Source organism: Tympanuchus pallidicinctus, unplaced genomic scaffold (assembly GCF_026119805.1).
Source record: "Tympanuchus pallidicinctus isolate F22 unplaced genomic scaffold, pur_lepc_1.0 scaffold19, whole genome shotgun sequence".
Classification (NCBI taxonomy): domain Eukaryota; kingdom Metazoa; phylum Chordata; class Aves; order Galliformes; family Phasianidae; genus Tympanuchus; species Tympanuchus pallidicinctus.
Window position 1 is genome coordinate 5,701,541 of NW_026294710.1, and position 27,365 is coordinate 5,728,905.

Sequence of the window (27,365 nt, forward strand, 5' to 3'; positions counted from 1 at the left end):
TATTACTGATGGAATATATTGTTTGTCTTCCCCAGAGTCACTTGCCTTGGATCCATAGTTTGAATCCAGGACTAGAAAAAATAAGTGCAATTGTATGGGAGGGGAACGACTGCAAGAAAGCAGATATGTCTGTGCTTGAAATCAGTGGTATGATAATGAACAGAGTGAGTATTCTTTTTACAGATATTGTGTCTAGGTTAAAAAATAAGTACTGCCTGTACTGTCACATGACCAACATCTGCCTCTGATGTCATGGACCAACAAAATAACATAGGAGACATTACTTTTGGAGTGGCCCTCGTACTTACAGCTCTTGTAACTATCAGTAATAAGAGTGGTGTGATAATAAAATACATTTGCATTGCTGGGTGCTTAGTAACATAGCCTCTGTTTTATTGTTCCAGTGGCATATGCTGTGAATATTTATGTCCTTGATTGTTATGGACAACTAATATGTTGGGTTAGATGTACATATATCTGAGTATTTGGATGCTGAAGTTCAGATTAGAGAAGAAAGCTTTTCTGTTTTAGGAAACAAAAGTGTAAAGACGATGAATGGGATGTCTTCTGATTCCTGGCATTCCTTATGATTGATGTCATACTGTTTTTCAGCATGGATGATTCATATATTTAGTAGGGTTACATGTAAAATCTTAGCATAGTTTATGGCAATTATCAGTAATTCTGACAAGTTGATATGGACATTTCCAACTTGTCAGAAAGCACTGCATTCACAAACTAAGTTCAGATCTCTGTACCTGCCTCAGAAACAATGTAGTTTTGGGTGCAGTCACAGTAGAAGTGAACCTTGATAAAGCCATAACAGCACAACAGAATTCCAATCCTACTGCACTGTGAATGCTTTGATTCTTTTAAAAAACCACATAACCTAGAAGCAGAATGCAATTAGACTATTAGATTGAGATGCAACATGTAAACCACAAAGTCTGATTGGTTGAATTTTGCTAATTCAGTGTTGAATTAATTTTTACTGCAAGGATGTACACCGAAACGTTTCAATGTTTTGTTGCTGGTGTTTATTCGTGATTGTTGCTGTGTATTAAATGCTCCTGGAGCACTTTCCTTTTATTAGTAGTGAACTACAAAGATGCTTGGTTGTAGGATTCATATTGTGTAACGCATTGTAAAGTGTTTGTTGCAATAGTGAAACGGTGACATTAATAAGGACAAGATAAGTTCCAAACTTTACAATGTGCTTTTTTTCTTTTGCTTTTAGGTGAACAGCTATATACCAGGAATCGGTTATCAGATTTTTGGAAACATCATATCTTTAGTCTTGGGTTTAATGCCATTTGTATTTCGACTTTCCCAAGCTAAAGATTTGGAACAGCTAGCTGCACATTCTGCCACTGAACTTTGCATTACAGCATTTGGATCAAATGGAGACATACTGGTTCTCTCAATGGTTGTTATAAGTTTTGTGGTCCGTGTGTCTCTAGTGTGGATTTTCTTTTTCCTGCTGTGTGTAGCAGAGAGAACTTACAAACAGGTACGTAAAATAAACCTAGTCAAAAAAAACCAAGTAATTTGTTTTGGGGTTTCATTTATTTATTTATTTTGTGTTTTATTTGGTTTTGTGGATATTTTCATCTTGTGTTCATAGTTGCCCCAAGGTTTTGTAGATCGACAGTTCCAGATACTTCAGTGGGATTACAGATTAGGAGATGACCCAGATACAAAGGATTTAAGTGTCCTTCAAGTTTGTAGCTAAGCTTTTTTCTTGCATAAGAGCTTTTTGGAGGTAAAACCATTTATTTCATAGTTCTGACTCAGCTCATTGGCCCGTTCTTAGTCATGACCCGGTTTGTTTCAGTGTTCCTCAAGAAGAAAGAAATTTGGTAAAAGAGCTCTCTGAATTTCTAGATTGTTTCACCAGCGTGTTTCATTCAAAACATTTTTGAGAGTAATTGGAAACGGTCTGGTCCAGACCCCAGGCCTGTCTGCTTTGCTGACGCCTCTGTCCCAGAGACTGGCAATGTTGTTGTCTGATACTCTCTTACTAGCTCCCTAGTGTAGTTACTTTCTAGCCTGGAAAAGAAAAAAGATAACTAGTTTTCTTACATTGTAGCCAAAAGAAGGGCTTCAGTACAATAGAGAAGCATTGAACTGCTTTAGTTGCCGTTTCTGTTGGAAAAAAGTTCTGGGTTAAGCACTCTTTAGTGCAAGTGATGGACTTGTTTGATTATCTCCCAAATGTTAATAGCATTGTAGATCTGTTGTTTGAAACTTGAAAAGGGGAATTGCAGTTCTATTTTGGTTTTCATTAAATTAATGTGACTTTTAAAACTGTTCAGTGTATCTCTTCTTTTTAGGACTCTTATTTCTGTGTTGTAATTAACATGTTTTACTTTACCTCGATACATTGTACATTGGTATATTAAGTGAAGCTTTTTCTCCATTTTCTTTTTAGCGCCCTCAAAAATGACTTAACAGCTTCATTATTTTTTCCTTCCCTGCAGAGGTTACTTTTTGCTAAACTTTTTGGTCATCTAACATCCGCCAGAAGGGCGAGAAAATCAGAGGTTCCTCACTTCCGTTTGAAGAAAGTACAGAATATAAAAATGTGGCTTTCTCTCAGGTCCTATCTAAAGGTAAGTAACGTACATTTTTGCTACCACTTAAATAGAAACAGTCCCATGTGCTGTTGATGAAAAGTAGGTGTTTGAGTTGTCCTCTGTGTGCCCTTACTGGTGCATGTGTGCCCAGTCCACTTTATTTTGGCAACTCCTGGCCAGCAGCATCAGCAAGCAGCCAGATGAGAGTATTTTTCACCTTGGTATGAGGTATGACCGTGTTCAGAGTAGAAGTCTTCTGTTAAGTGATTAGAGCAGGGATGTGTCTCAGGTGAGTATAGTGTGGTAAAACACAGACAATAAATCACTGTAAGAGCTCCACCTGTGTCATTAATATACAAGGAATTTATGAAGCAAGGGAGCTTGTGTGCATATTTATACTGTGAGTGCATGCATATCACACGAAGCTAGAAGTTGTGCCCACGACTTGTAAGACATTCTGATCTCTTTACTCTTACTGTTCAACTGAAATAATGAGATGTCTCAAGTGATAGCTCTCTAATGCTCTTTTCATCCCAGAGCATTTTGATGATCCTGGCTCATTTTTTGAGCTTGCAAGTATTTTTTTTTCTATTTTTCTCTCTGCATTAGGTAATGAAACTTTGGTGCCTACATCATGGCAGGCTTTTTTCTGTCTAGTCTGTAATGTGTTGCTGCGTAGGAAGAAAGAAGGAGAACAGCATTTGTGCAGTAGAATGTAGCTCTCACGCTTTAAAAGCTATGTATGTTGACATTGATGTGGAGACTGTCTTGCCTTCTTTCCTCACAACTGTCACCTATGTATTCCACCTCTTCATATGCCATAAGAAACTTCTCTATAATTCTGTTGTTGCAAACAGAAGTGCAGACACACAGTGGTCAGAAGCAGGTGCAGAACAAACTGAAAAATAACCAGTGAAGGGCAGTCATTTTCACCTCCATCTGCTGATACATGTGGTTCACTGGGCAGCTCCATAAGGCCTGCACTTGCATAAGTAAAGGAGTGGAGACAAGCAGCTAAGGAACTTAGCCTTCTCACAGTAGTGCTACTGCCAGATACTGGCATAGCATTTGTCCAAATTACACTTGCATATTACCTGGTTGTTTGTCCATCTGTAAGTAAATGAGTTAAAATATGTGCACATCTTGAGTTTCATGCAGGCAAAATGCTGTGTGTATAGGAGCATTTACTGCTGCAGTACCAACTTGTACTTGATTTTTTCCCCTGTAATTAACCTTCTATCTCTTTTTCCAAGTTCCAAGATTATACCTTGCATATACGCACCTCCCACTTTTCTCCAAAGGCACTGCTAATTACATAAATAGGAGGATGAAGTTGTGAAATAGATGCGTGTTGTGACTTGGACGTGTTTCATTGCAACAGAGGGTACTTAATTATTTAATTAGAAAGAACATAGAAAATGTTCAGTGGATGGAAACATTTTGTTATGCCAGTAAGAAATTAAGAACAAAAAAATTACTGGGTACAGTGACATTGGATCTTTCATCACAATGTATTTGTTTCCCAAGTTTTCCTTCTTGCTCTCTTGGAATTGTCACGTGAGAGAATTGTACCTTGGGGTTGGACTCGATGATCTGGGGTTGGACTCGATGATCTCTGGAGGTCCCTTCCAACCCCTACAATTCTGTGATTCTGTGATTCTGTGATGAGAGTGATGTACGACTATGATTTTTGTATGTTAGAAAGATGCAAGTAGTGAAAACAAAGAGCTATGTGAAATTAAGTCTTGATATTCCATTGCAATCTGATGTCCAAAGTGTTGTTAGCCCTGGTTTGATACTCGGAATTAAAGCCCGGTGCTGTAGTGAATTCACTGCTTCTCATCATGAATGAGCTAACTAAACAAGTGGTGTATATATTCTTTTATCATAGCTGTCCTTAATTGTCTGCATCTGAATTACCTCAAATGCCTTCGGGGGTATTTGTTAGGAGCTGTACTTTTAATTCCTATATGTTGTGTGGAACTCAGATTACCAAATTGCAAGCTATGAGCAAACTATGTTCTAAGAGTAAATGTAACTGGCTGCACTGAACGTCAGTGGTTCAGTGGTTAGGTGGATTTTCACTCATGTATGCATTTCTGTTATTTTCAGCGTCGAGGTCCTCAGCGCTCAGTTGATGTAATAGTTTCATCTGCCTTCCTCCTGACTATCTCAGTTGTATTTATCTGTTGTGCACAGGTGAGGAAATCACACATGACTTAAGTAGTTTTTTAAAAAATAGACTGCCTTTTGTGTGATGGTTCCTATTAAGATAAGAGACTCCAGTGAAAAATCAGTAACGGCTATTAGAGCTTTTCAGAAGATTAAGCTCCATTCATTGTATTCATTTATTTACTTTAGAATATTATCAGTATGCTACTCTGTAATAGCCAAAGAAACTCACAGTAATTACTGGCATGGTGTTATTACTCTTTTGTTTCTTATCTGTCCTTTTTCATTGTTCATTTTGTAATTAAAATAAGAGTTTTTTCTAACATAGTGCATCAAGATGTGCTTCGTAAGGACATAACAACAATAAGGATTTGAAGATGCTGATGAATTTGTTGGCTGTATTAGCCTGCCCTCTAGTGGAATGCCTTTTTGAAAGCACATCTATGATTAAATCAGATTTCTTGTTAATAAGAAGTCTGTGCTCCACCTTCTGTTTCAGCATACAGTTAAGCTTCTGAATGACTTCTGGTTGTGTTTTCCACTTCCTTCCCTAGTTAATGCGAATGTGTTTTCACAGTAGTGAGCTATAAATACATTAATAAGAATGTAATTCAGCAATCACGCTACTTCAATCAAATTTTCTATGTAATTCAGTATACTTGAAGGCATGTTTTGGTTTTCATCCCACATGGTGTCTTTGAAATCACAAAATAGAGTGTAAAATCATCATCATGGAATGTAATACATTTTTCTGTTACTTTAGAAATATGAAAAAAATGTTTAAATACTGATTGAGGCTTGGAATTCACTTTCCTTCAACTTTTTCACTTTTCAACCTTTTCTCAGTTCTAATATCATTTAAAGAATTTTGATTTTAAATTATGATTAAATATTTTATTTTTAATACCTGAAAACAACCCTCATACTTATTACTGGGAAATTATTTTTTGGTGTTGGGAAAATACATAACTCTTTTCTTATATTGCAGTATAAATATTAATCTGGACTCAATTTTAATTTTTCCCTTTTGCTTACAGCTGCTTCACATGCATGAGATCTTCCTTGATTGTCACTACAATTGGGAACTAGTAATTTGGTGCATTTCACTAACACTTTTTCTATTGAGATTTGTTACTCTTGGATCTGAAACCAGTAAAAAATACAGCAATACCTCAATATTACTTACTGAGCAGGTGAGAATTTGTGCAGATATACGTTTTTCTATCTAAATAAATCATTTGTCTGTTAGCTCTTAGCATGCATTCTAGCTGACTTAAAATGGTTTGAATGTAATAGTTAACTGTGGTGTAGTGAAACAAGTTATTCCAGATCCTTACAACTTGAAGTTCTATTTCTGTAGATACTGAAAAAACTGCAAGGCAAATGAGAGACAGAGAAACTCTACGTTTTATTTTCCTTTCATAGGTTTTTAAACTACACTCTGAGAGTCAGGCCGTGAACATTTTAGCCAGTTCAAAACCTGAAGTTGAAAGCAACAGTCTAAGTTCCCTGAACTTTAAATAAATAAAAGTTTAACAAGTGTTATCACTTAGCTTTGTACTTGAATCCAGCTTATTCTATTATAATTCATTTCCCTGAAATAAAAAGGAAAATGTAATTCAATATGAGACCCTTTCTTTCATATTTAAGGTCTGGTATCCCTTTGTCTCTAAAATCATAACTTACTTTGGAATGAAACAGATTGAGAGCTTAATTTGCCTTGCAATGTATTAGTGATCATTTTGATTTTAACTTAATTGTACAAGCTTGCAGTGAACTTGCCAGGGAGACACAATAATATTCAGTTATTCTTGCTTACACGATGAGGTCCTTACTTCATTAACCACCCTACAACAAACCCCTGTAACAACGCTTCCTTTCTGCAACTTTGCTGCTGTAGCTTGGTAGAAGTTTGTCATTTGAAGGACTACTGGAACATAATGCTGATTTTTAATGTATTGTCAATGGCTGTCGTACTGAAATGAAAAGTCAGATTTTTTTTTTTCCAATTTTTTATTTTGCAATTAAATAAAAAGCAAAACACTGAACTTTGCCAGGTCTAGCATGTGTATCAGACCAATGAGAATGAAAGCAGGAGTTTCAGGATTTCCAAGGGAGAGCTAGTATTCACAACTAACTTTCTCAGAAGCAGTGTTCTGAAGAAGTCTGGATTCCAGAAGCATTGAAATGATTGATACACTGTTCTTCTACAGTAAAGGAGTTTAATTCAATAATATTTCATATTTTTCAAGGCAGTAGCAGGATTTTCTGCACTGAAGGTGTTCATGAAGTATTCAGTGACACAAATCTTTTTGAAAGAAATTAAAGTTCAGCAGAATTATGTTTTATCATTTCAGTCGATGCAAGAATTTCTGGGAATGTTAAGCCTATAAGGTGTGCACACTAAAGAATAACATCTGAAAATGAACTGGCAAACCTCAAACAATTATCAAAGAAAGAAAGAAAATATGTAGACACTGCATAGGTGGTGCTTTTTGACTGATTGGTAGATGACATTAAGCTTCAAAATTGTTCCTGTAATAGTATCAAATGTTGTATCACTAAACATTGTCTTTTCATACAGAACTGGAGCAGTATTTGTCCTTAAAAATTAAGAACAAAGCAAAGAAAATTCTGTGCTTGCAGAAATGTCATTGCTGTTCTATCATGTATACTGAATAATCAGTTTATTATTAAATGCTTTCGAATGAATTCCTTTAGATTCTGCATACATGTTGATACTTGTGTTCTGTTTAAATCAGATAAATCTGTACTTGAAAATGGAGAAAAAGCCTAATAAGAAGGAGGAACTGACACTAGTGAACAACGTTTTAAAACTTGCCACTAAGTTATTGAAGGTAGGAATTAAAATAGATTTACTGTATTATTTATAACTTAGAAGCAGAATGGATGACGTAATGAATCATTTGTGTTATTTCTGCAGTATCCTTTGGTTTAAATCTGCTCATAACTCGCAGTGATGCTACATGTTCGTACTTCTTCAGTCTCTTATGTTGCTATTGTTGTGAATTACAAATAATTATTACATGCAGTAAGTTTTATTCTCTAATGTAGGGTGAGAGAAGGTGCTTTAGGATGTGCAGGATGAGGAACCCTCATGAAATGATGCAATTTGATTTTCAAACTTGGTATCTATTTCTAGTAATCAGCTACTAAATTATTTGTATTCTTCCTCAAAAATAATTCCTTTTAAAACTTGATACTGATTAGCATTTAAACTACAACTTGATTACACTGATGTTGTCTTTACTTACTGTCACAGAATCACTTCTGCTGTTAAGTGCAAGTTTTAAATTAAATTTGTCTAGCTTCAACTTTCAGTATTCAGATCTTGTCATACATTCTGCTGTTACACTGAAGATCTTAAAATACTGCCACTGATTCATTTATTCTTGTGTTAAGAGGGAATGTAACAACTGCATTTTGATTTCACCTCTTTCATCAACTCTTTCATTTAGTCAAAGATGTGAAGGTGATGTGAAACAGTTCTTCAGAAATGATTTGCAAATATAAAGGTCTTTTCTTCCCCTTAAATTCTTTTCAAAGCTGTGCTACAAACACCTTCTGCCATGTTTGAGTATAGCACAGTTAATGCTTATTCTACACATAGAGATAGTGGTTGGATTATCATTCAGTAAATCTAAGGCAAAATGTTCAGTGCATGTACCTTTGCTCTGCAGTCAGAATAATTCAAGAACAGTAAGATTTTTTTCTTTTTAAATTTTATTACTTATTATGCATATAGTGCTACTTTAAGACCTTGCTGCCTGGTTCTTCCACACATTGAACTCCAGTCACTTACCCCTTTGATTCCCATGTAGTTAGCTAATAGCTGAAATGATGGAATGTTTCCTCCAGTCACCTAACTCCCCACCACCTCAGCTTCAACAGTGTTTCTGGTTCCTTCGTCTCAAAAAAGCACGTGCAACTTCCCATGTGAGAACTGACTGAGCAGCCTGGGATTCAGGATTGACAAAGCAATTGTCTGAGTTGAGAGCTGTGGACCAGAGTCATGGGGTGCTTGGATGAATCAAATATTGAGGGTATCTCTGTAGTGAGGGACCATAGAGCTGTTTGTCAAGAGCTGTTTTTGGAACAAGCAGAAAAAAGGAGGCTTGTGGAAGTGTTTTGTCAAAAATGCTGTGGATGCAGAAAGATTATGTGGATTCAAGGGGAGCCTGGACAAGTAGACAAAATGCATCACATTTGGATATCTGATGAGCTGAAATGTTGGTGTTCTGTGAGAAAACAGGGTGAAAAGTAGTCGACAGGATGCTGAATTCTTGGTGTGATTCGTTCCAGAGTTTTCCCTGCAATTCATGCTATTTTCAAACCACTTTTCATGTTTTACTCTTTACAGAAATGTGTCAGCATCATGATCTTTCCAACAGGGGGGTGGATTTCATGACACAAATCCCACACCACCCCTTAGTTTCTATGAGAATGTGCCCAAAAGTGAGGTGGGATTTCCAAATCTCCCAAACGGGAGCATTAGATATCCTTAGAATAGAATAGATAGAATCCTTAGTGATCAACAGAATTATTTCATGTTCAGCACTTAAGTGGACTGGATTGCTAAGAGCTTTTATTGTCAATTTAATAATAATAATGAATTATATAATATTGATTATGCTTATTTTTTTTAATTTTACTCACGAAGTTGGTGAGATGAAACCCATAAGCTGAAAGTGTTTCCTTAAAGAGAAATTCTCTGCTGCTCTCCTTGGAATCTTGCTTTTTTTGTATTTGCAGCAAAATTTAAAGGTACATTGCATTTGAATGGAATGGTTGTTCATTCTCATTTTACCTTGTTTCGGGGAAGATTCAGAGCTGTGAAATGCTTTTTTATTAAAACAGGAGTGATAAAGCCTTGTTCCAGACCCAGGATGTAATGCAGGAGAAAGATTAAGAGTTGAAAGTGCTGATGGTTGTTATACTGCACGTAATCCATTTTTATATTTAAAACATATTTTCTTCTTTCTCACGTGTTTCAAGGCCAGGAAAGTTTGGATGACTTTGATCACTCACTAAGAATTGCAAAACTGGTGCAGAAAGGTCTTTGTTCAAGTTCACTACAGATTAATTTTGGCTAATGTTTTGATCATTCCAATGAAAGTGCAAAACATTTGCAGTTAAATGATCGTTAGTATTTTTTTTAATCCTTTATGTTCATTTTCTATGTTCATTACTAGTTATTCTCTAAATTAATGGAGAAGAAAGGGAATTGTATTAGAATAGACACTGTTCATTTTTCATAGCAGTGAAGCAGTCTTGTGGCACTGTGGAATATCTTTCTTTCCTTTTGCCTACCTATTTATTTCTTCAGTTAAACACTGAAGGTGATTTTTAGGAAACTATGAGGAATTTTAAAAGGCTGGCAGACAAAGTAGCTCTCTGCTTTCCTGGCTCCACGAGCAAACTGACAGATGTTCTACATGGGTAGCCTCTAATTTTTGGAAGGGTTATTCAGACGCCATCGATCAACAGTCAGTGAACACAATAGCTATTTTCTTTCATGTTTTCATAAGCAGAAGAGTGGGGAAATGTTTTACTCCACTGTTAATTGGAGACTGCCTGAGCTATCTAATAACAGTATTTGTATGAACACAAGTAAGGTGTACAATTCAATACAGTTTTTTATGCCAATTTGTCTGTTCCATAGAAATCACTGGCATGAATTCTTCCATGTATTGTGCATGTAACATTGGTGAGTCAGTGTGGAGTCCACAACACATTATTTTTCATAACAAAAATATGAAATTATGGGTCGTTAATGTGAATGTTGCTTGTTAACTGGATGTAATGATGCTACCTAAATAGACATGAGTCAGTCATATCATTAATGGCATGACAGTCTATAAATAAATGATAGTTTATAAAGTACCCTGACTCTAAAATCTGACTCTAAAAACGTGCTGCATAAGGCAGAATTTCTTGTAGCCTGCTCATTATGACTGAAACATTGAGTTCAGTATATGTTGATGTTTTAAAGTAAATAGTGGCAAGAGAATAAGCAGTTTTAAATGGAGGAAATACCCCTTTGGATACTTAAACCAAAAACCAAACTGTATAATTTCTGCTTTTTAAATAATATAATTGTTTCATGTTACTAGGAACTGGACAGTCCGTTTAGGTTATATGGGCTTACAATGAATCCACTCCTTTATAATATCACCCAAGTTGTCATCCTGTCTGCTGTCTCTGGTGTCATCAGTGACCTGCTTGGATTTAATCTAAAGGTAACTATTTCCTAGCCATTTTTTTCTCTTTATTATGGCGTTCAGAATCTTACGATAGTTGAATCTTATACTGTAAAATAATTAACTCTTATCTGTGTGAGTGAGCAGATTTGTTATTTGAAAGTGCTTATGAAATTTAAGCTGTATCAGAAGAATAGCAACGCAGTTGTCAAAGGAACCCTCTTAAAATTTTCTGCAGTTTTGTGGTGTTTTGACTTTGTTTAGGACACATAATCACTAAGAATTCCTAGACATGAATAAAGAGACACTTACATGGCCAGGTAGAATATCTTATTTAACTTCTTGTATTCCAGTTCTGATTTCTCTCTCGAGTTCCTCAATGTTTTTGTATCTTTGTCTTGTATTGCAGTGAAGTACTACAGTAGATGCAGTATTACTGTGTCTAACATTACAGTCTTGCTTTTATGGCTTGAGAGCGGTCTTATTAGGTCATACCTTCCAAACCTCTTTGAACTCTATAAACTCTGGAAATTATTCAAAGATTCGGGGTATGGGACACCTTAGTTTCAATAAACTTGTAGCATAAAGCCTTCAATTACCCACTGAGTTTGCTTACATCTACTCTTTTTTATATTACAAGTAAATGAATGTAAAATTTATCGTTTGTATTAAATTTTGCATGCAGCACATGTGATAAGAAGCAGACACGGTATTGCAACTTTGCTAAATAGAAACTGAACTGGAAATACTGCTTATTTAACATTTTTCTAACTTTTTTAGCTCTGGAAGATCAAATCTTGATAATATGCTAAGAAGATGAGATAACAGTGTTATAGAAGAGCTCATTCATTGACAGAACTGCCTCAAAGCAGCCACTGAATCTGTATTTCAGAAGCTACAACCTCTTAAAGGATGTTGTTTGGAAAACTGAAGTGTTTACATCTGACTGTCTTGTGCAATCTTAGTATTTATTTCATCTTCTCACTATTTTATTTTCATTTTAGTTGACATTTTTATTTTCAAAAATATTTGTTTAGATTTGGAAAGGATCAGAGTTGGGAAGGTCAAAAACTGAGTGTCTGCCAACTTGAAATCTTAGCAACTGAATACACTATATTACTGTATTTGTTGTTAAAGCTGAAGGCAATGCTGAACGTTTTTAGTTGCGGTAGTGCTGTGTGGAAGTCATTTGAGTTAAGTGGGGTAACATGGCTTAGGATTTTTTATTTGCACCGATCGTTTATGAGGATGAAACATGAGAACATCAATAGATGTTTGGTTGCAATAAAGAGGACATAAAAAGTAAAGTACTGACAATACAGTATGACAGATAGCAGAAATATTTTATATTATTGTAAGAAACAAGTGGGAGTTTTAATATTTTGAATAATTCCAGGATCGAAACTGATTTAGGCTGCAGTTTGAATATCCTGGGATAGTAATAAGGTATTACATAACAGGTCAACAAGTGCTCTTTGTTAACACTTTTATTAGAGCAATAATTGTAAATGGTTACCATACTGTATAATATTTTGATAAAAATTAAATATTGTATTTATTTGAAATACTGGGCTGTTCTGCGCAGCTCTGACTGTGCATGCTCAATATCTGCACTTTTTATTGTTACTTTTAATGAGAAACTTTATATATATACATATAAATGTATATTAATTGGAATATATTATGGTGAACGATGGAGCAGTATATATTATATGTTAAAGCTAAATATTTAAATAGGCAAAAGACATACTGGTGGAAGGAATGCTATAAGTGACTGAGCGTAAGATAGATGCTCTCCTGATGTACACTATAGTATATGCCATTCATACCACATGGAAGTTTAAGAACAGCTAAATAGCAAACGAGTCTTTCTGGTGGACAACAGAATGAATGAAGCCTCACGTTCTCATATTTGTCTCTTCAGATTAATCTCCTTTGCCCTACGCCTCCCCAGCATGGGGTATTCCCTCATGCTTTCCCAGTGAGCGTGAGCCTTTCCTCTTCCTTCTGACAGTGCCTCTCACACGGCCCGCTCATACTGACTCATTGTGAATGTTCACCTCATGTAATTGATTTGGAAGTGCAAATGTTGTTTCAGGTAACTTATGTGAGGAGAATTAATGCCACCAGGCTCAAATGTTCTTGTACTTTTTGTTTCTAAAATAATGGCTTCATGCTGAAAAATGATGAATAATTTTAAGAGGTGGGGCATTACACTATATTTGCTGATCTTCAGAACCTTTAAGCATTTACAGTAATGCATCTTAAACTTCTGTGGTATAAAACTATTTTTATATATAAAGCAACACAAACAAGCATTTTGTATTTTATTTGCCTCTGTACTAATGTTTATTAATGACCAAAGTGCATTCTGGCTTTTGAAAGAATGTATTACTGGAGCTTTAAGAACATACTATCTTTAGTTTCTCATGTGGAAACTTTGGCTGCATCTGATCTGTTTCTTCTTTTTCTGTTGTCTGATGCTGGGATTGTTTTAAAAAATTAAGTACATTTTATATACAGGTTTTTCCAAATTATGGTACAGAGCTACACAGAACTTAATTTTGCACAAAACATGTTTTAAGAAAAAAGCGCAGCTGGAGTTCTCTAGGGGATAGAAGATGAGGCTGTTGCTTTTACAGCTTGTCACTATTTCAAAGCCACTCTTCAATTTAGAATGGAATTATTTAAAAAAAAAATCTTGAACAGTGAATATACTGCTTTCAGTACCTTAAGGAAAAAAGGTGGGAATGCGTTGCAGTTTCGGTTGAATGGGAAATTAGTTTAACCACATATACCTCAGCAACTATCACTGTGCTGGATTGTTGCACTAACAATGGTTACTTGGGAAAAGTAAAGTATGTGTGAAATGAAATTAAAAATAATAAAAACCTTTTATTTGCTACCATTAGATATATTCATTATCTCAAAAATGGGAGAGGTTTATCGCATCCCTCACTATGAAAATCCAGTATGAAAATGGAGGCAAGTAGAAATATGGCAGATCTTGCATGCTGATGGTTACTTTTGCCACATGTTTTGTAACTGCGAGTGTGATCAGGCGTGGAATAAAGCTTTCTGTGGTTGATGGTGAAAAAGGAGAAAAAAAGTGCAGCAAGCTGTATCTTTTAGTAATACCCAGCACATTTCTGAGTCTTCTGTTTTGATTTAAGTCCGCGCTTACGAATATGCGTTCTGTTTGATTTAAAACACTGGGGAGGGAGATGTTGCACATGGAGGGCAAGTGGTGGCTGTCAAAATTGAACTTCATTGCAAGAGCAGAAGCTTTCCCACACGTTAGTTATACAAAGGAATTTTTTAATAGAGCTGGAGATGCAGATCCCAAATAAACATTTCCATCTGAAAAATACTGCAGCAGATTCAGCCCTATTTCACAGTTGTTTAAGGGATTAATTTTAATCCCCATTTTGACTGTTTAATGTGGTATAATATATGTATATGTATTTCTTTCCAGAAGCTTATTCTTTGGACATGTTTCACTTGTGGCATCTCCCTGGCCACTGAGAATTCAGCACCAGATTGCACCACGCTCTTGTGTTTGTTTGCTCAATTTCTAAATTTGCTCCAAATGTAGGTGGTTTACGAATAAAATTTTCTTTTGAGGGTAATGAAGGACGGTGTTATACAGTAAGAAGCTAACATCTTCTGAGAGCCATTCTTTTAAACATTCATCTCTGGATGGCACCTTAATGTGACAGAGTTCTTGAGTGTGTGTTAAAAATGTTGCCAGGAAGTATCTTAGACATAACGTGTGTTTACTTAGTACCTTCCAAAATGCTTGTGGAACTTGAAGAGGATAGAATATGACTGATGCATCACTGCTTACTGGCTTATTTCAAGTTCTGCTCTATTTTTATCAGTTCTGACTTCCTTAAAGCTGTCTCCTTCAATAAAAAGTTCTGTGTGGAATCCAAGCATCTATCAGTGTTCAGGCAGGAGTGCGGCATGAGATGCTGACACACCAGGAGGCCGTGCTGGCCAGGTCTCACTGAAAGGCAGCCTAGAGAGCTGGGTGGAGAGGAACTTCAGCAAGGGTCAGTGCAGAGTCCTGTGCCTGGGGAAGAGTAACTGCATACATCAGTACAGGCTAGGGGACGGCCTGCTGGAGGGGAGCTCCGCAGAGAAGGACACGTGAGTCCTGCTGGACAGTGGGCTGGCCATGAGCCAGCAGTGTGCCTTTGTGGCCAAGAAGGGATCCTGGGGTGCATTCAAAAAGAGCAGGGGCAGCAGGTCAAGGGAGGTGATCCTGCCCCTCTGCTCTGCCCTGGTGAGGCCACATCTGGAGTACTGTGACCTGTCTTTTGCTCCTCTGTTTAAAAAAAAAAATAATATATATATATATTATATATATATAAAATGTATATATATATATACATTATTTAAATTATATATATATATTCAGGGATCTCTTAGAGTTCAGCAGAAGGCTGCAAAGATGACTGGGGGCCTGGAGCATCTCCTGTATGAGGGAAGCTTGAGAGACCTGGAACTGCTCAACATGGAGAAGACTGAGGGGGATCTCCTTAATGTTTATATAAATATCTGAAGGGTGGGAGTTGAGTGGATGGGACCAAGTTATTTTCAGTGGTGCTCAGTGACAGAAGGAGCAATGGGCACTAACTGGAATACAGAAAGTTCCATATGAATATGAGGAAAGAGCTGTGTTTTGCAAAGCAGAAAAGGGATCTGGCTGTCAGCAAGTTGAGTCTGAGGAAGCAGCCGAGGTCAACCGTACCCTGCGGTGCAGCAGCCCAGCACTGCCAGCGGGCGAGCGGAGGGCTGGGCTTGTCCTGCTCTGCTCTGTGCTGTGCAGCCTCACTCCTGCACTGGGTGCAGTGTGGGTGCCACAACACCAGGGGGGCATAAAGCTATTAGCATCCAAAGGAGGGACATGAAGGTGGGAAGGCTGAGCCTGATGGCTGCTGCAGCTCCTCTCAGGGGCAGCGCTGAGCTCTGTGTGACAGCGACAGGGCCTGAGGGAACGGCATGGAGCTGCGTCAGGGGAGGGGTTAGGGAAGGGGTCTGCACCAGAGGGCGGTGGTGGCACGGGACGGGCTGCCCAGGGCCTTAGTTTAGCAGTTATTTGCAAACAGCTCCTGCCTGCTGTGCATAATCTTATTGTTAATGAATTTTATCAGGGATTAGGTGGCTGCCTCCTGGCAATGCCACAACCCAAACTCAAGTCTCTTGGCGTATGCTTGTGAATTAAATATTGTGAATTAAAAAAAGCATGTTTTGCTTTTGCACTATCCCATACCCATGAATGGATGGGAGTTGAATTACTTGGCTAATTGAAAAATACAGCTAAACAAATGGAACTTCAGTGGTGACTTGGCGGTGAAGCAGTGAGGATGTGACGTGTGGGGAATGAACCATTTTCCTTAGTCACGTCAAGGACTGTGCTGGTCTTTCATTAAACCATTTCAGCAGTAATTTTAATGGGGACCAAGGCTGAGTACAACAGTGAGGGGTAGGAGATTTCCCATTAAGGAAGTCACCATCCAACAGCTCCGCATGTCCCTCTCAGCACACCCGTGACTGGGCTCCCAGGTAAAGAATGTTCTCTGTTGGACTCATTGACTTGAGTTCCAGGGATGTTGAATTGATCCAAGGTTCCCTTTGCATTCAGCAAGAACGCTTACCTTCAGAATGGAATTCATACAGTTGATCCCTGATGTCAGTTCTAGTGATCCTCTGGGGTCATTCCCTCTTCAGTGTAAAGGAAATTATGTGAGTAATTTGGATTCAGAAGTGAAACTTTGAGATGCCTAAATAAAGGTAGATTAATCCTACCTTTACGTTTTGTTCAGTAGTGCAGCCTTTGGTTTCCACAGCTGTGTAATTGATTCAGCAACCACAAGAATTGAAAACAACCTTTTTTTTTCTTTTTTTTCTTTTTTCTTTTTTCTTTTTTCCCTTTTCCTTACTCCTAGAAATGAAGATTTCACATACAAGTTCTGCATCACACACTGATGCTCAAGAAGAATTCACCCTGAGCTGAGTACTGCCTTTGGTGAGCTGCCCATCTCCATGCAGCTCGCTGTTTAGCCTGGGTGTGCAACCAGGTAGGTGGGTGACAGTACTGTGAACAGCCACATACAATGCTAGAATAGCATGTGGATGTAAATGAGGGTGAAAATGCAATGTTACAAAGATCTACAACCTGCCCAGAAACACACCCTCACAGTTTGTGCAGGGAGGACTCTGTGGTGTGTTCCCCTAGCATCTGGAATCTGGTTACCTACCTCTAAAGGAGTAGAGGTGACAGAGATGAGACTTTCCCAGCACCTCTCCTGTCTTATTTTCAGGCTGCAGTTTTGCAGCCGAGTCACAAATTCTCCTCACAAGCCTCTCACTAGCTGGCCTTTGCTGGGCAGATAACTATAATGCAAAAATAATCCAGCAAGGCTTCTGGTTCCAGTCATTTGTAAACCCATACTGTGAAATTATTCTTCTAAGTATATCTGGGAGCCATTTGTTCATCTGACCAATATGGGTGGGAGAAGCAGTCCCACTGTGACACCACAGGCTGGTGCTTGAGTTCCGTACTGGTAACAGGCTGTTACCATGTCTGTGCCTTGTTTTGCTGCTCATGGAGCTGGCTTCAGCAGTGTCACCCTCCCCCGAGTGCAGCTGAATGCAGCTGCATAGTGTTTGCTGCTGTGCTCAGTCTGCTATTTCAACACAGTTGTAGTTTTCTCTTAGCATGGTTTGTTTCGGTGCTGTTTACACCACGAGCATCTGCACCATTCCAGCTGAGGAGATGCAGCCCGAAGCGGCCTTTTTGGCTGCAGACAGTGCATCGTGGAGCTTCACGCAACAGTGGTCACAGGCACTGACCTTGGAACAGATTGGAGCCAAGCTACTGAAATGGGACTAATTCTCATTGTGTGCAGAGTGGAATTAATACGGTGAGTGCAAGTAGTATGGACAGGCAAAAATGTTGGCCTTGAGGTGGCAAAGCAGTAAAAGACCACTGTTATGTCCTCGTCTTCTTTGCCATGCACGTCTGCATGCTGCATTCCAGTAGTGCCACAAATCCTGCCTTCCTGGATAAAAACAGAAAATTAGAAATTTGAAGCATGCAAAGGATAATTGCAAAATGATTATTATAACTTGGAGGAAGCAACAGATGCTTCACTTGTTGCTGTGACTTGCTGAAGGAGTACTAATTTTCTAAGCCTATCGAATACCTGCTAATCAGAGACATTCCTGTCTGTTCAGGAGCACGAGATCCCTCCAAACATCCCTTGTCTTGGCCTAATAATACAGTGCTAAGAGATGAACTTCTGGGACCAGCAAAATAGATTTTGCCACCACCTTTATATTTTGTTTCTTTCAAATTTTCTTAACTGAGCAAGTAATCTATCTTGACATAAAATGCAAAGTAACCATTGGTGCTTTAAAATAACACTGTAAAACTCCAGATCCAGTTGTAAAAAATAATTTTAAAAAAATTAAAAATCTGTTTTCACTAAAGGTAAGGTTAATGCCTATTGAAATTAGTACTGCTGATAAGGAATTAACACCTGGAGCTCATAGGTGGTGGTACACTGAGATCTTCCCTTCTGATCTTGTAGTCTGAACCTGCTGTGACTTCTCTATAGCAAGATCCCAGCTCTACAAAACCAATGGCTGTCACTGCAGTACAAAAAAATGAAAGAGGTTGAACAGTCAGGACAGTGACTGTGATATTGCTGGGAATGTAAAATTCCTTGTACTTTAGTGAGAAAGAAGTCTGGAGCACAAGTCATATAGGGAGCAGCTGAGGGAACTGGGATGGTTCAGCCTGGAGAAAGGAGGCTCTGAGGAGACCTCAGGGCTCTCTACAACTGCCTGAAAGGAGGTTGTGGTGAGGCGAGGGTCAGCCTCTGCTTCCGGGTCACAGTGACAGGGTGAGAGAAAATAGCTTGAAGTTGCACCAGGGGAGGTTCAGGTTGGATGTTAGGAACAGTTTCTTCTCATAAAGAATGGTGAGACACTGGCACAGGCTGCCTGGGGAGGTGGTGGAGTCTGTCCCTGAGGTATTCAAGAAACGTGGAGATGAGGTGGCACTGAGGGACATGAGTTATTGGGCATGGTGGGGATGGGTTGGTGATTGGACTGGGTGACCTTAATGATTCTATGATTCGAAGTCCCCTATGGAATTTCCGTAGTATTACATTGAATTTTCCATGCCTGGCAATGTGAAGGAACTCAGTGACATTATAGCCATGTCAGCCTACAGTATGGGCGAAAAGCACTGCACAGCTATCTCTGTGCAGGGGTCATTTTTATGCACACTTTCTCCATGAGTTGGAGCCAAGGTCAGGGAAGGGATCACAGGGCAGGCATCATGAAATCTGTAGATTTTCCTATTTAGAGAAAAGTAGGATGAAAGAAGTGAGGGGAAGTTGTGATGTTCTGCACTAAAAGTCTGAAAGTTTTTACAGCCAGAACAACAACTTAGCAGCAATAATTCTCCCAAACACTGGTTTTCAATCCTGGATGCCTCAAATAGTCATTGACAAAGTAGTTTCTAAAAGCACAGAATTTCTACTTTGTAACATATTTTTTTAAGTGACATTCTCCCCTGATTTTTGTTCTGTAGTAACCAAATGCTTCATGTAGGTAATAACTGAACCTCTATTTTGAAAACCAGTTTCTGTTCCTTACTCAGCAGGATATCCAAGATTTGGTGCTACGTGCCTATTTCAGATTTCCTTCCATACACAGACTCGTGTTTTCAAACTGTGAAGGTTTTCATTGTCTCAGAATACAAAGTAAAGCAAGAGATAAAAAGCGACAGATCAACAAGCAGTACTGCCAACTGCCTGCAATGCTCCTTATCTAATTCAGGTATTGGTGGAGAAATTGTTTCCAGACACCTCGGGATGCAGTTGTGAGCATAAGCCCAGACACCACACTGCAGGATGCAAGTGCTCAGAGTTATGGGCAGTACGTACTGAATTACAATCTTGGAGCATCATTTATTCCTTACAGTGCATTTCTGAACACGTTAAGTGTTAATTTTTGTTGGCTTAAGATGCTAGAAAGATTTAGCAGTAGTAAATTACTGGATGTTGTACTAGAAGCAAATGCTCTTAGTGTCCCAAAATTGCAGCAGGTATGATTTTGCAGGTAGTAATAACCAGCTTCAGTACTATCATGTTCAAAGATCAGAGACAGGCTGCATTTAGGTGCACACAACTAGGATGTGCTGAGGTTTGACAACCATGCAGGTGAACACTGTATCAGATAAAAATAACAGAGATGGGGTTGCATAAGTTGTTTGGATGCTCTGCTCAGTAACATAAGGATTTTTTTCAATGTATTCAGAAGTTTTGAGATTCCTCATGCTACTCCTCACTAGCCATCAGCTGACAGCTCCCTTCATCTCTTGCAGCAAATGTTGGCTTTATGACAGACCAGTGTCCTGTTCCTATGGGGCATGAGGGACTGGGGCATGAGGGACTGGGGCATGAGGGAAAGGGAGCGCAGCTGGGAGACAGAGAGATGGGTCATGGAGATGTGAGGAAGGAGAGCAGCAGGAGGTGCATGGAGGAGAACGAAGCACGTGTCCTCATGCATGGGTTTTCCTCCCATGTTTCTCAAGCAGTGGGAAGGGAGAAAGGTGTCTGCCTACGGGTCTTCGTTCTGCACGAGGCAGTGGGGCAGCCTGGAGCGGGAAGGCAAGAGGGCAGGAAGAAGGCAATGAGCACTGAGAGGGGAAGATGTGGTAAAGGAGGTGTTCATCTTAAAGGCCCTGGGAGGCTCCATCTTCTTGTTAGTGCACCTCTGGTCTGTAGGCAGCACTTCATGTGATTTTTCTCTTTTTCTTTTTTTCTTTTTCTTTTTCTTTTTCTTTTTCTTTTTCTTTTTCTTTTTCTTTTTCTTTTTCTTTTTCTTTTTCTTTTTCTTTTTCTTTTTCTTTTCCTTTTTCTTTTCCTTTTTCTTTTTCTTTTTCTTTTTCTTTTTCTTTTTCTTTTTCTTTTTCTTTTTCTTTTTCTTTTTCTTTTTCTTTTTCTTTTTCTTTTTCTTTTTCTTTTTCTTTTTTTTCTTTTTCTCTTTCTCTTTCTCTTTCTCTTTTGCTTCTGTTTTTCTTCTTTTTTCTTTTTTCTTTTTCTCTTTTCTTTTTTCTTTTTTTCTTTTTTCTTTTTACTTTTTCTTATTTTCAGCAGTAGTGTATCTCCAGGTACTTACACCACGTTCTAAAACATATGGCAGAGCACTTGCCCATATGGGTTGGAAGAGTGATGTGCATTCGGCGGATCAAGCTCAGAACAATCAAAAGTTGAGTTTTTCATTCCAAACAGGAAAACATGGCAATCATCTCACATTGTCTAGACTTTCCTCTCCATGTCATCTTTACATATTATGCAGCTATTACATTCGTTTCCTTTAGCTTCCTTTCTGCCAAGATCCATCTGCAGCTTGGAATCAGTGAAGATAGCTTTTCATATGCATGATGTTAGTCACAGCGAGCATATTTTGAGTGCTTCTGATGCTCCCATCCGCTTTTGTTACAGTAAATTAATCCTGTTCTGCTGGGGTGATGGAAACGGATTGGGTTTGTGTTTATTATTATTTATCTATGCAGATACTGTAAATGAAACAAAAAAAAATCACGAAGCTCGTGTTTTAAAATAGCAATCACTCTTGTTTCTCTTAGAAGATAAATTATCAGACAGATACAATAGACAAAACTCATTATTTCAGCTGTGAAAATGTATTAATTAAAGGCCTGTGCCACAACAAAAATAGGAAGACAAACATTGCAGAGTGATTTTCATTCAGAACTAGTGGAACTGCAGCTCACAGCTAGCTAGACGTGGGGGTTAATGTTCTCCTTCCCAGACTGCTGCTGCTGATGGGATTTGAAATGATTTTTGACAACTCCAAGTAACCCTGCACCGACGAGCAGACTGCCGTCAGTGGGCGAGGGAGGGGGCTTGGCTATTGCTGGAATCCTCTCGCATGTGGGAGGGCTGAAGGTGAACTTCAATCAAAGCCTCAAATTCCTGGAGCTTCCTCTGTTGAAGAGAATGTACCTTTATGATTTCACCGCCTTTGGATCTGTGCAGCAATTTACCAGGAAGCCAAAATCTTTGGTGCAGACAGGGGCTTGGTGGGTGCCCAAGTTTGAAGGAGCAACAGGGTGCTGCACCCTGTCCCCAAATTTCCTGCGTATATCCCATTGGTGCTCTGGAAAATGGGGAAGTGGTCCGATTTTGCTTGTACAGTGGGTACATCTCTGCTGTTTGACTAGTTGCCTTTTTTCTAGTTAGAATAAAATTTCAGTCTGACATGAGATCAGGAGTGCTTTGCACTCAATCGTTTTTCCCCACTTAAAAAACGATTGCGTTCTGTCTTTTTGCCGAAATACACATATATGCATGTATCAATTTTGTGCTTTTAACCCCAGCCTGACACCCCTGTAGCACAGAAAAATAGGCAAATTGCAGCACCAGGGCCTCGAAAGCTCTGGCTGGTGAGTGACCAAGGCACGGCTCCGGCAGGATCCCATGAGCAGGCGCTGGGTGCTGGGCTCCAGGAGCTGGGCGCTGAGCGCTCTGCCCCGTCCTGCCTGCAGGTGGGGACTGAAAGCTGCGTTTTGAAGGCACAGCTCTGCTGAAGTGCTGCAGTTTGTCGTCACCTCTGCGAGAAATTGGCTTAAATGTATGTACCTGCATGCAGCTATAGACCCATGTGTGCGTTTAGGATGCTTTGTGTTATATATAAAGTAGGAAATAGTACATAAAACCGTGGCTAAACTGTCCTTGGTGCTATCCAAGCTGAGTGACAAGCAGCAGGAAAACAGACTGGCAGCTCTGCTTCTGGTTCTCTGTGTTCACAGTGATACAGGCTGGACTTTGGGAACTGTTTCTTCTCAGAAAGAATGGCGAGGCACTGGCACAGGCTGCCCAGGGAGTGGCGGAGTCACCATCCGTGGAAGTGTTAAAGAAATGTGTGGACTGGCACTGACGAACATGGTTTAGAGGACATGCTGGGGGTGGGGATGGACACGGTGATCTTAGAGGTCTTTTCCAACCGGAATGACTCTGTGATTCTGTGATAGGGCTGCAGAGTGGCCAGGCTGTGATTGGTATGGGGACAGGGACCGCTGCTGTGCATCACCCCCATGAGCCCAAAACCACAGATTTATGTTTGATTTCAACTGAGCCAGTTTTATTTTTTATTTTTTTATTTCATAGGGAATTTGCTCTGATTTATATGATTTTGAGCTTTATAAAACTTATTCCTGTAAAGATACAATCAAAATATTTTTGCCCCTCTAGAATTTTCCTAAACATGGAGAGACAAGCTAACCCCTAGTTTACTTCCCTGAAATGAGCATGCTTTGTAAGAAACCACTAAGAAATCACTAAGCTGAGGAAAATCAAGACTACTTCAGGTAGCTTGCACCCTGCTGGGAAGAGACCACGGAGCATGATGCAGGTCTGTGAGTACTGCTGCCATCAGCTCTTCTCCTACCGGGTAGCAGCATTATGGAACAGCCCTGCAGGTCACAGCTTGCCCCACACATGGGTGTGAACCTGGGTGGTGATCTTGTGATGTTCCCCGAAGCCTCTTCCCCCTCTTCCCATCTCCATGGTGTCTCTGTGTGACCAACCAGAACCACTGAAGCCCCCACCCATGCTGGGCTTTACAAGCCTTTCCGTCTTTTGTTAAATATTGAAACCTCTTCTGTCCCTTGGTTAAGTTTTACAGGCTCCTGAGGGAGTGAATTTCCAAAGCCTTTTTTGTCAAAAAGCTCAATCTTCCAGCCCCAGCCATCTCCCCAGCTTGTAGGCTCGCTCCTCCAGCTGTTGCAGCCTTTGATCGTCAGATTCCGTTATGCCACCTGATTGAAGGCATTCAGAACTCATGGTGAGAGCAGACAGAAATTTACATCTGAAGTGATTTATTAACCTTCCGTAGTTTAAGGTCATGCTAGTTACAGGATATTGTTAGCCCTTAATGTCTGTCTCTCTTTGTGCCATCCGGTAATAGACAACTGGCATTAGTTTAATTCAAAGGTGTCTCTTTTTTCTTCCACAGTGGAAATATTAGAAGGAAATAAAAACTGTTCCTCGCAAAAGTGATTATGAAAAAAATAACTCCTGAATTCCCATTCTCAAAAATCTGTATGCTACAAACACAGCCTGTTAACATATCTCCTATGTAAGAAATTGAAAATTACCCTATTAGGCAGGAACTGAATGTCAGCCTGAAAGATATAAGTATGTCATATCTGCAGACTTTGCTTGGTTGTGCTGTCACCTCCCTTTTTCTTGTGAGACAAAAAGTCCTGGATGGGTTAATTCCAGGGCGGACATAATTCAGCTGCATTGCTCAGCATATCATGACCATACCCTTCTACCAATGCTGACGTGCTGTGCAGTTAAGTTCTAATCGCTTTGTCTCTTTATCACCCCTTAAGCATCCTTTAGAATACTCAGGATGTTACACAGTACCTTGGCATTCAGGCATGATGTAGATGGCACTCACTAAGCTCTCACTTTGTTGCTTTTATGAGGGTTGTCTTTTAATTCCTTGAGAACCGAATGATCATTTCACATACACAGCTGAAAAAATTGGTTAGCCAAGCATTAAAATGCATTATAATGTCAAATGTCTATTTTCATGATAGAAAGTCAAAAATTACTCCAATGTGAGAGATCTTTAGGCCCATAGAGGTATTATGGCAAAGGTCTGGATGAGCAAGGCACTTTGTGTGGTTTATGGATGTGTTTGTCTGAATGTTCATGTGTGTATATGTGCACACGTTTCCCATTTGGACAGCAAAATTCTTCTTCATTTTCTCCTCCTCGTCAATCATAACACACACAAAATGATGCAGAAAGGCTTTTTGCTTCTGCCTCAGTCCTAGATGGAAGAACAGAGTACCCAGACATGGATTTCCTCTACAGTCCAGGAGGACATACTCCTACTTCCTTAACAGACTCAGGCTGAGATTTTTAAAGTATCCCAAATTCTTTTAAAACAACAACAGAAATCCATAAAGACAATTTGAGGAGAAAAAAAAAGTGGACCAAATAATCACCAAAATCACTCAAAAAGAAAGAAATTGGCTAAGCAGTGTTAAAGTTGAAGTCATGGACTATGTGCCAGGGAGAGATGTGTTAATGTGGCACTGAGTGGTGTGGCAACATGGGCATGGTGGTGATGGTTCAGTGATTGGACTAGATGATCTTCAAGGATTTTTCCAACCTTAATGATTCTCTGATTCTATGGCATGTTGCAGGCACAACACTTGGAAGAAAGGAGCTGTGATGATCTGTGCAAGGATTACACTGTGAGGGAAACTCTTCACCCCCTGCTAGAAAGAGACATTTTTCTCTGACAGCTTGTGTCAAACTCTGAACTGCTGTCACTTTGCACCTGAACACACATCTAGTGGAAAGCAGTGCTGTCTCACTGGGAGGAGGAGGACAGAAGTTCTGTGAAAAGAATGCGAACTTCAGAAAGAAAGTCTTGAAGTTATCAGCATACTGCTTTTGCAAGCATGTAAGCAATCACTTGCTAACTAGATGCATTGGGAAATATTTGTTCTTACAAACCTGTGGCACCCAGAGTTGCTTACTTTTTTTCTAACTTTCCAAGTATCTTCTTTAAAGGATGAGGGAACAGGAGCAGCAGTGGCTGTGAGAGCAGCTTTGGTTTCAGCGGGTCCTGATCCTCACAGAACCCACCCCCCTTTGCCCTCTTTTGGGCTGTCCCTGGTTAGCTGAGCTGCAGCTCAGCTGCTATAGGGCTGCAGCCCTGCATCAGCTAAGGGCATTGGGATGGAGATGTTGCAGATGAACCTTTCCCTTCATCTCCTTCATGCAGCCTGATCCTATAGATGCTCTCAAGAAATGCTTGAAACTGAAGACATTTGGGATCATTTCAGTAGGGATGAATCTGTTCTGGGTTCAAAAATTGGGAAGTTTGGTGTGACTCTGAACACTCTATCCAGTCAATGGAAGGAAACTAATGCTTCTGGGAGAATGATTAATCTCACACTAAAAGCATCATATTAATCTCTTTCCAAAGGGGCCTGTTGTTGTCCTCTGAATATAAAAAGCTTGTTGGTGCCAGTGTAGAGATCTAAACTTGGATGAGTTGAATCCTGCTCTGTATTTGTATCCTGCCAGAATCTGGAACAGGGACAGAACTTGTGACACCAACTTTCATCTTCCTAACTACGGAGCTGCAGAATGTTCTCAGTCTCACTTGTTCTGCGCTGTATAAATATTTGCAGGGAGCGAGGACTTGCCTTGAATCTTGAATTGCTAATTGTTGTGTATGAGCATTGCAGTATCACCTGGTCATGAAGGAAAGCTGGAGCAGAAAACACATGCATGTGCAATGCATTGCTCTTACCATCCAGTGACAGTAGAAGACAACCCTTCAGAAATGACTGCTTGCAATGGCAAGAGTGTGGCAAATGACAAACCAAAAAACAGCTTGCTTTTTCTGCCTGAGATGATGAGGAACTGCTGCATGTACACAACAGAATTCTTATCCAAAAGGGGATGGCATTGTAGCAGTTCCTTTCTCCCTATGCTTCCTTTTATCTTGTTCTTGCAGAGCCCATGACTGCCTTGTACCCTCTTGCTGCCTTCTTTGTGCTGCCATCCAATGCAGAATATTTCATGTTTTTTGCTGTGCCCTAAAATGTGTGCTTGCTACCTTCTGAAGTTGCATTCCCTTTGGGACCACTAATTGGTATGCTGTGCTCTGTGTTTGTGACCTTGGGACTTGGTGTCATCCTATTCCTGCAATGCATCCTTGGGGCAGCTCCTCTGCCGTCATCCTATGTTTGTGCTCTCAGGAGCCTCTGTTATTTAGTACAGCATAGCTGGTTTCTGATTCCCAGCACTGATTGAGGCTATGTGTCCTTTGATCTCCTGACAGTGACTCACCATGCAATAGCTAGCTGCCATTCTGGCAGACATAGGAATACTCAAAAAAAAAATTTTTCAAAGTGGAATACTAATTAAAAAGATAGTGCATAATGAACAGAGAGAGTAGATTACAGACCTTGGTTGAGAAGCTTTATTCTTGTGAAGTTAACCTCAGTTGGTGTTAGGTGACCAGATATCGGCCTGGAGGGTGACATTTGTTCTCCAGCAAAGACTCACATTTTGAGCGGTATTTTTTAAATATAACTACTTCTTTTTTCATGGTAATTTTGTAGGTGTATCTGGTATTAATTTTCTTCAGTGTCTCTGGATGCCATTCATTGGGTTTCTTAGGCTGAAGGTCAGTCTATGCAACTATGCTGCTATGATTTGAGTTCTTATGACTTGGTGATTTTTTCCTTCGTCAGTTTTATTCTGCGTTTTCATGCCTTGATTCCATTAGATATCATAAAATATCTGGTAGT

The 27,365-nt window shown here is 39.4% G+C and overlaps 1 protein-coding gene across 3 annotated transcripts in view; it reads left to right on the forward strand.

Annotated features, from left to right (window-relative positions):
* The window catches only part of PHTF2 (putative homeodomain transcription factor 2), a 106,877-nt gene that overhangs the window by 46,704 nt on the left and 32,808 nt on the right, over window positions 1-27,365 (forward strand). For 2 of the 3 annotated variants that reach the window (XM_052680870.1, XM_052680871.1), the window contains 8 exons: window positions 36-164; window positions 1,238-1,510; window positions 2,481-2,612; window positions 4,689-4,775; window positions 5,786-5,941; window positions 7,511-7,606; window positions 10,883-11,008; window positions 11,750-13,877. In XM_052680870.1, the coding sequence (XP_052536830.1) occupies window positions 36-164; window positions 1,238-1,510; window positions 2,481-2,612; window positions 4,689-4,775; window positions 5,786-5,941; window positions 7,511-7,606; window positions 10,883-11,008; window positions 11,750-11,770 (1,020 nt within the window). In that variant the 3' untranslated portion in view covers window positions 11,771-13,877. Of the gene's footprint in view, window positions 1-35; window positions 165-1,237; window positions 1,511-2,480; window positions 2,613-4,688; window positions 4,776-5,785; window positions 5,942-7,510; window positions 7,607-10,882; window positions 11,009-11,749; window positions 13,878-27,365 lie in introns of those variants that run through there. The other variant, XM_052680872.1, reaches the window with a different exon arrangement.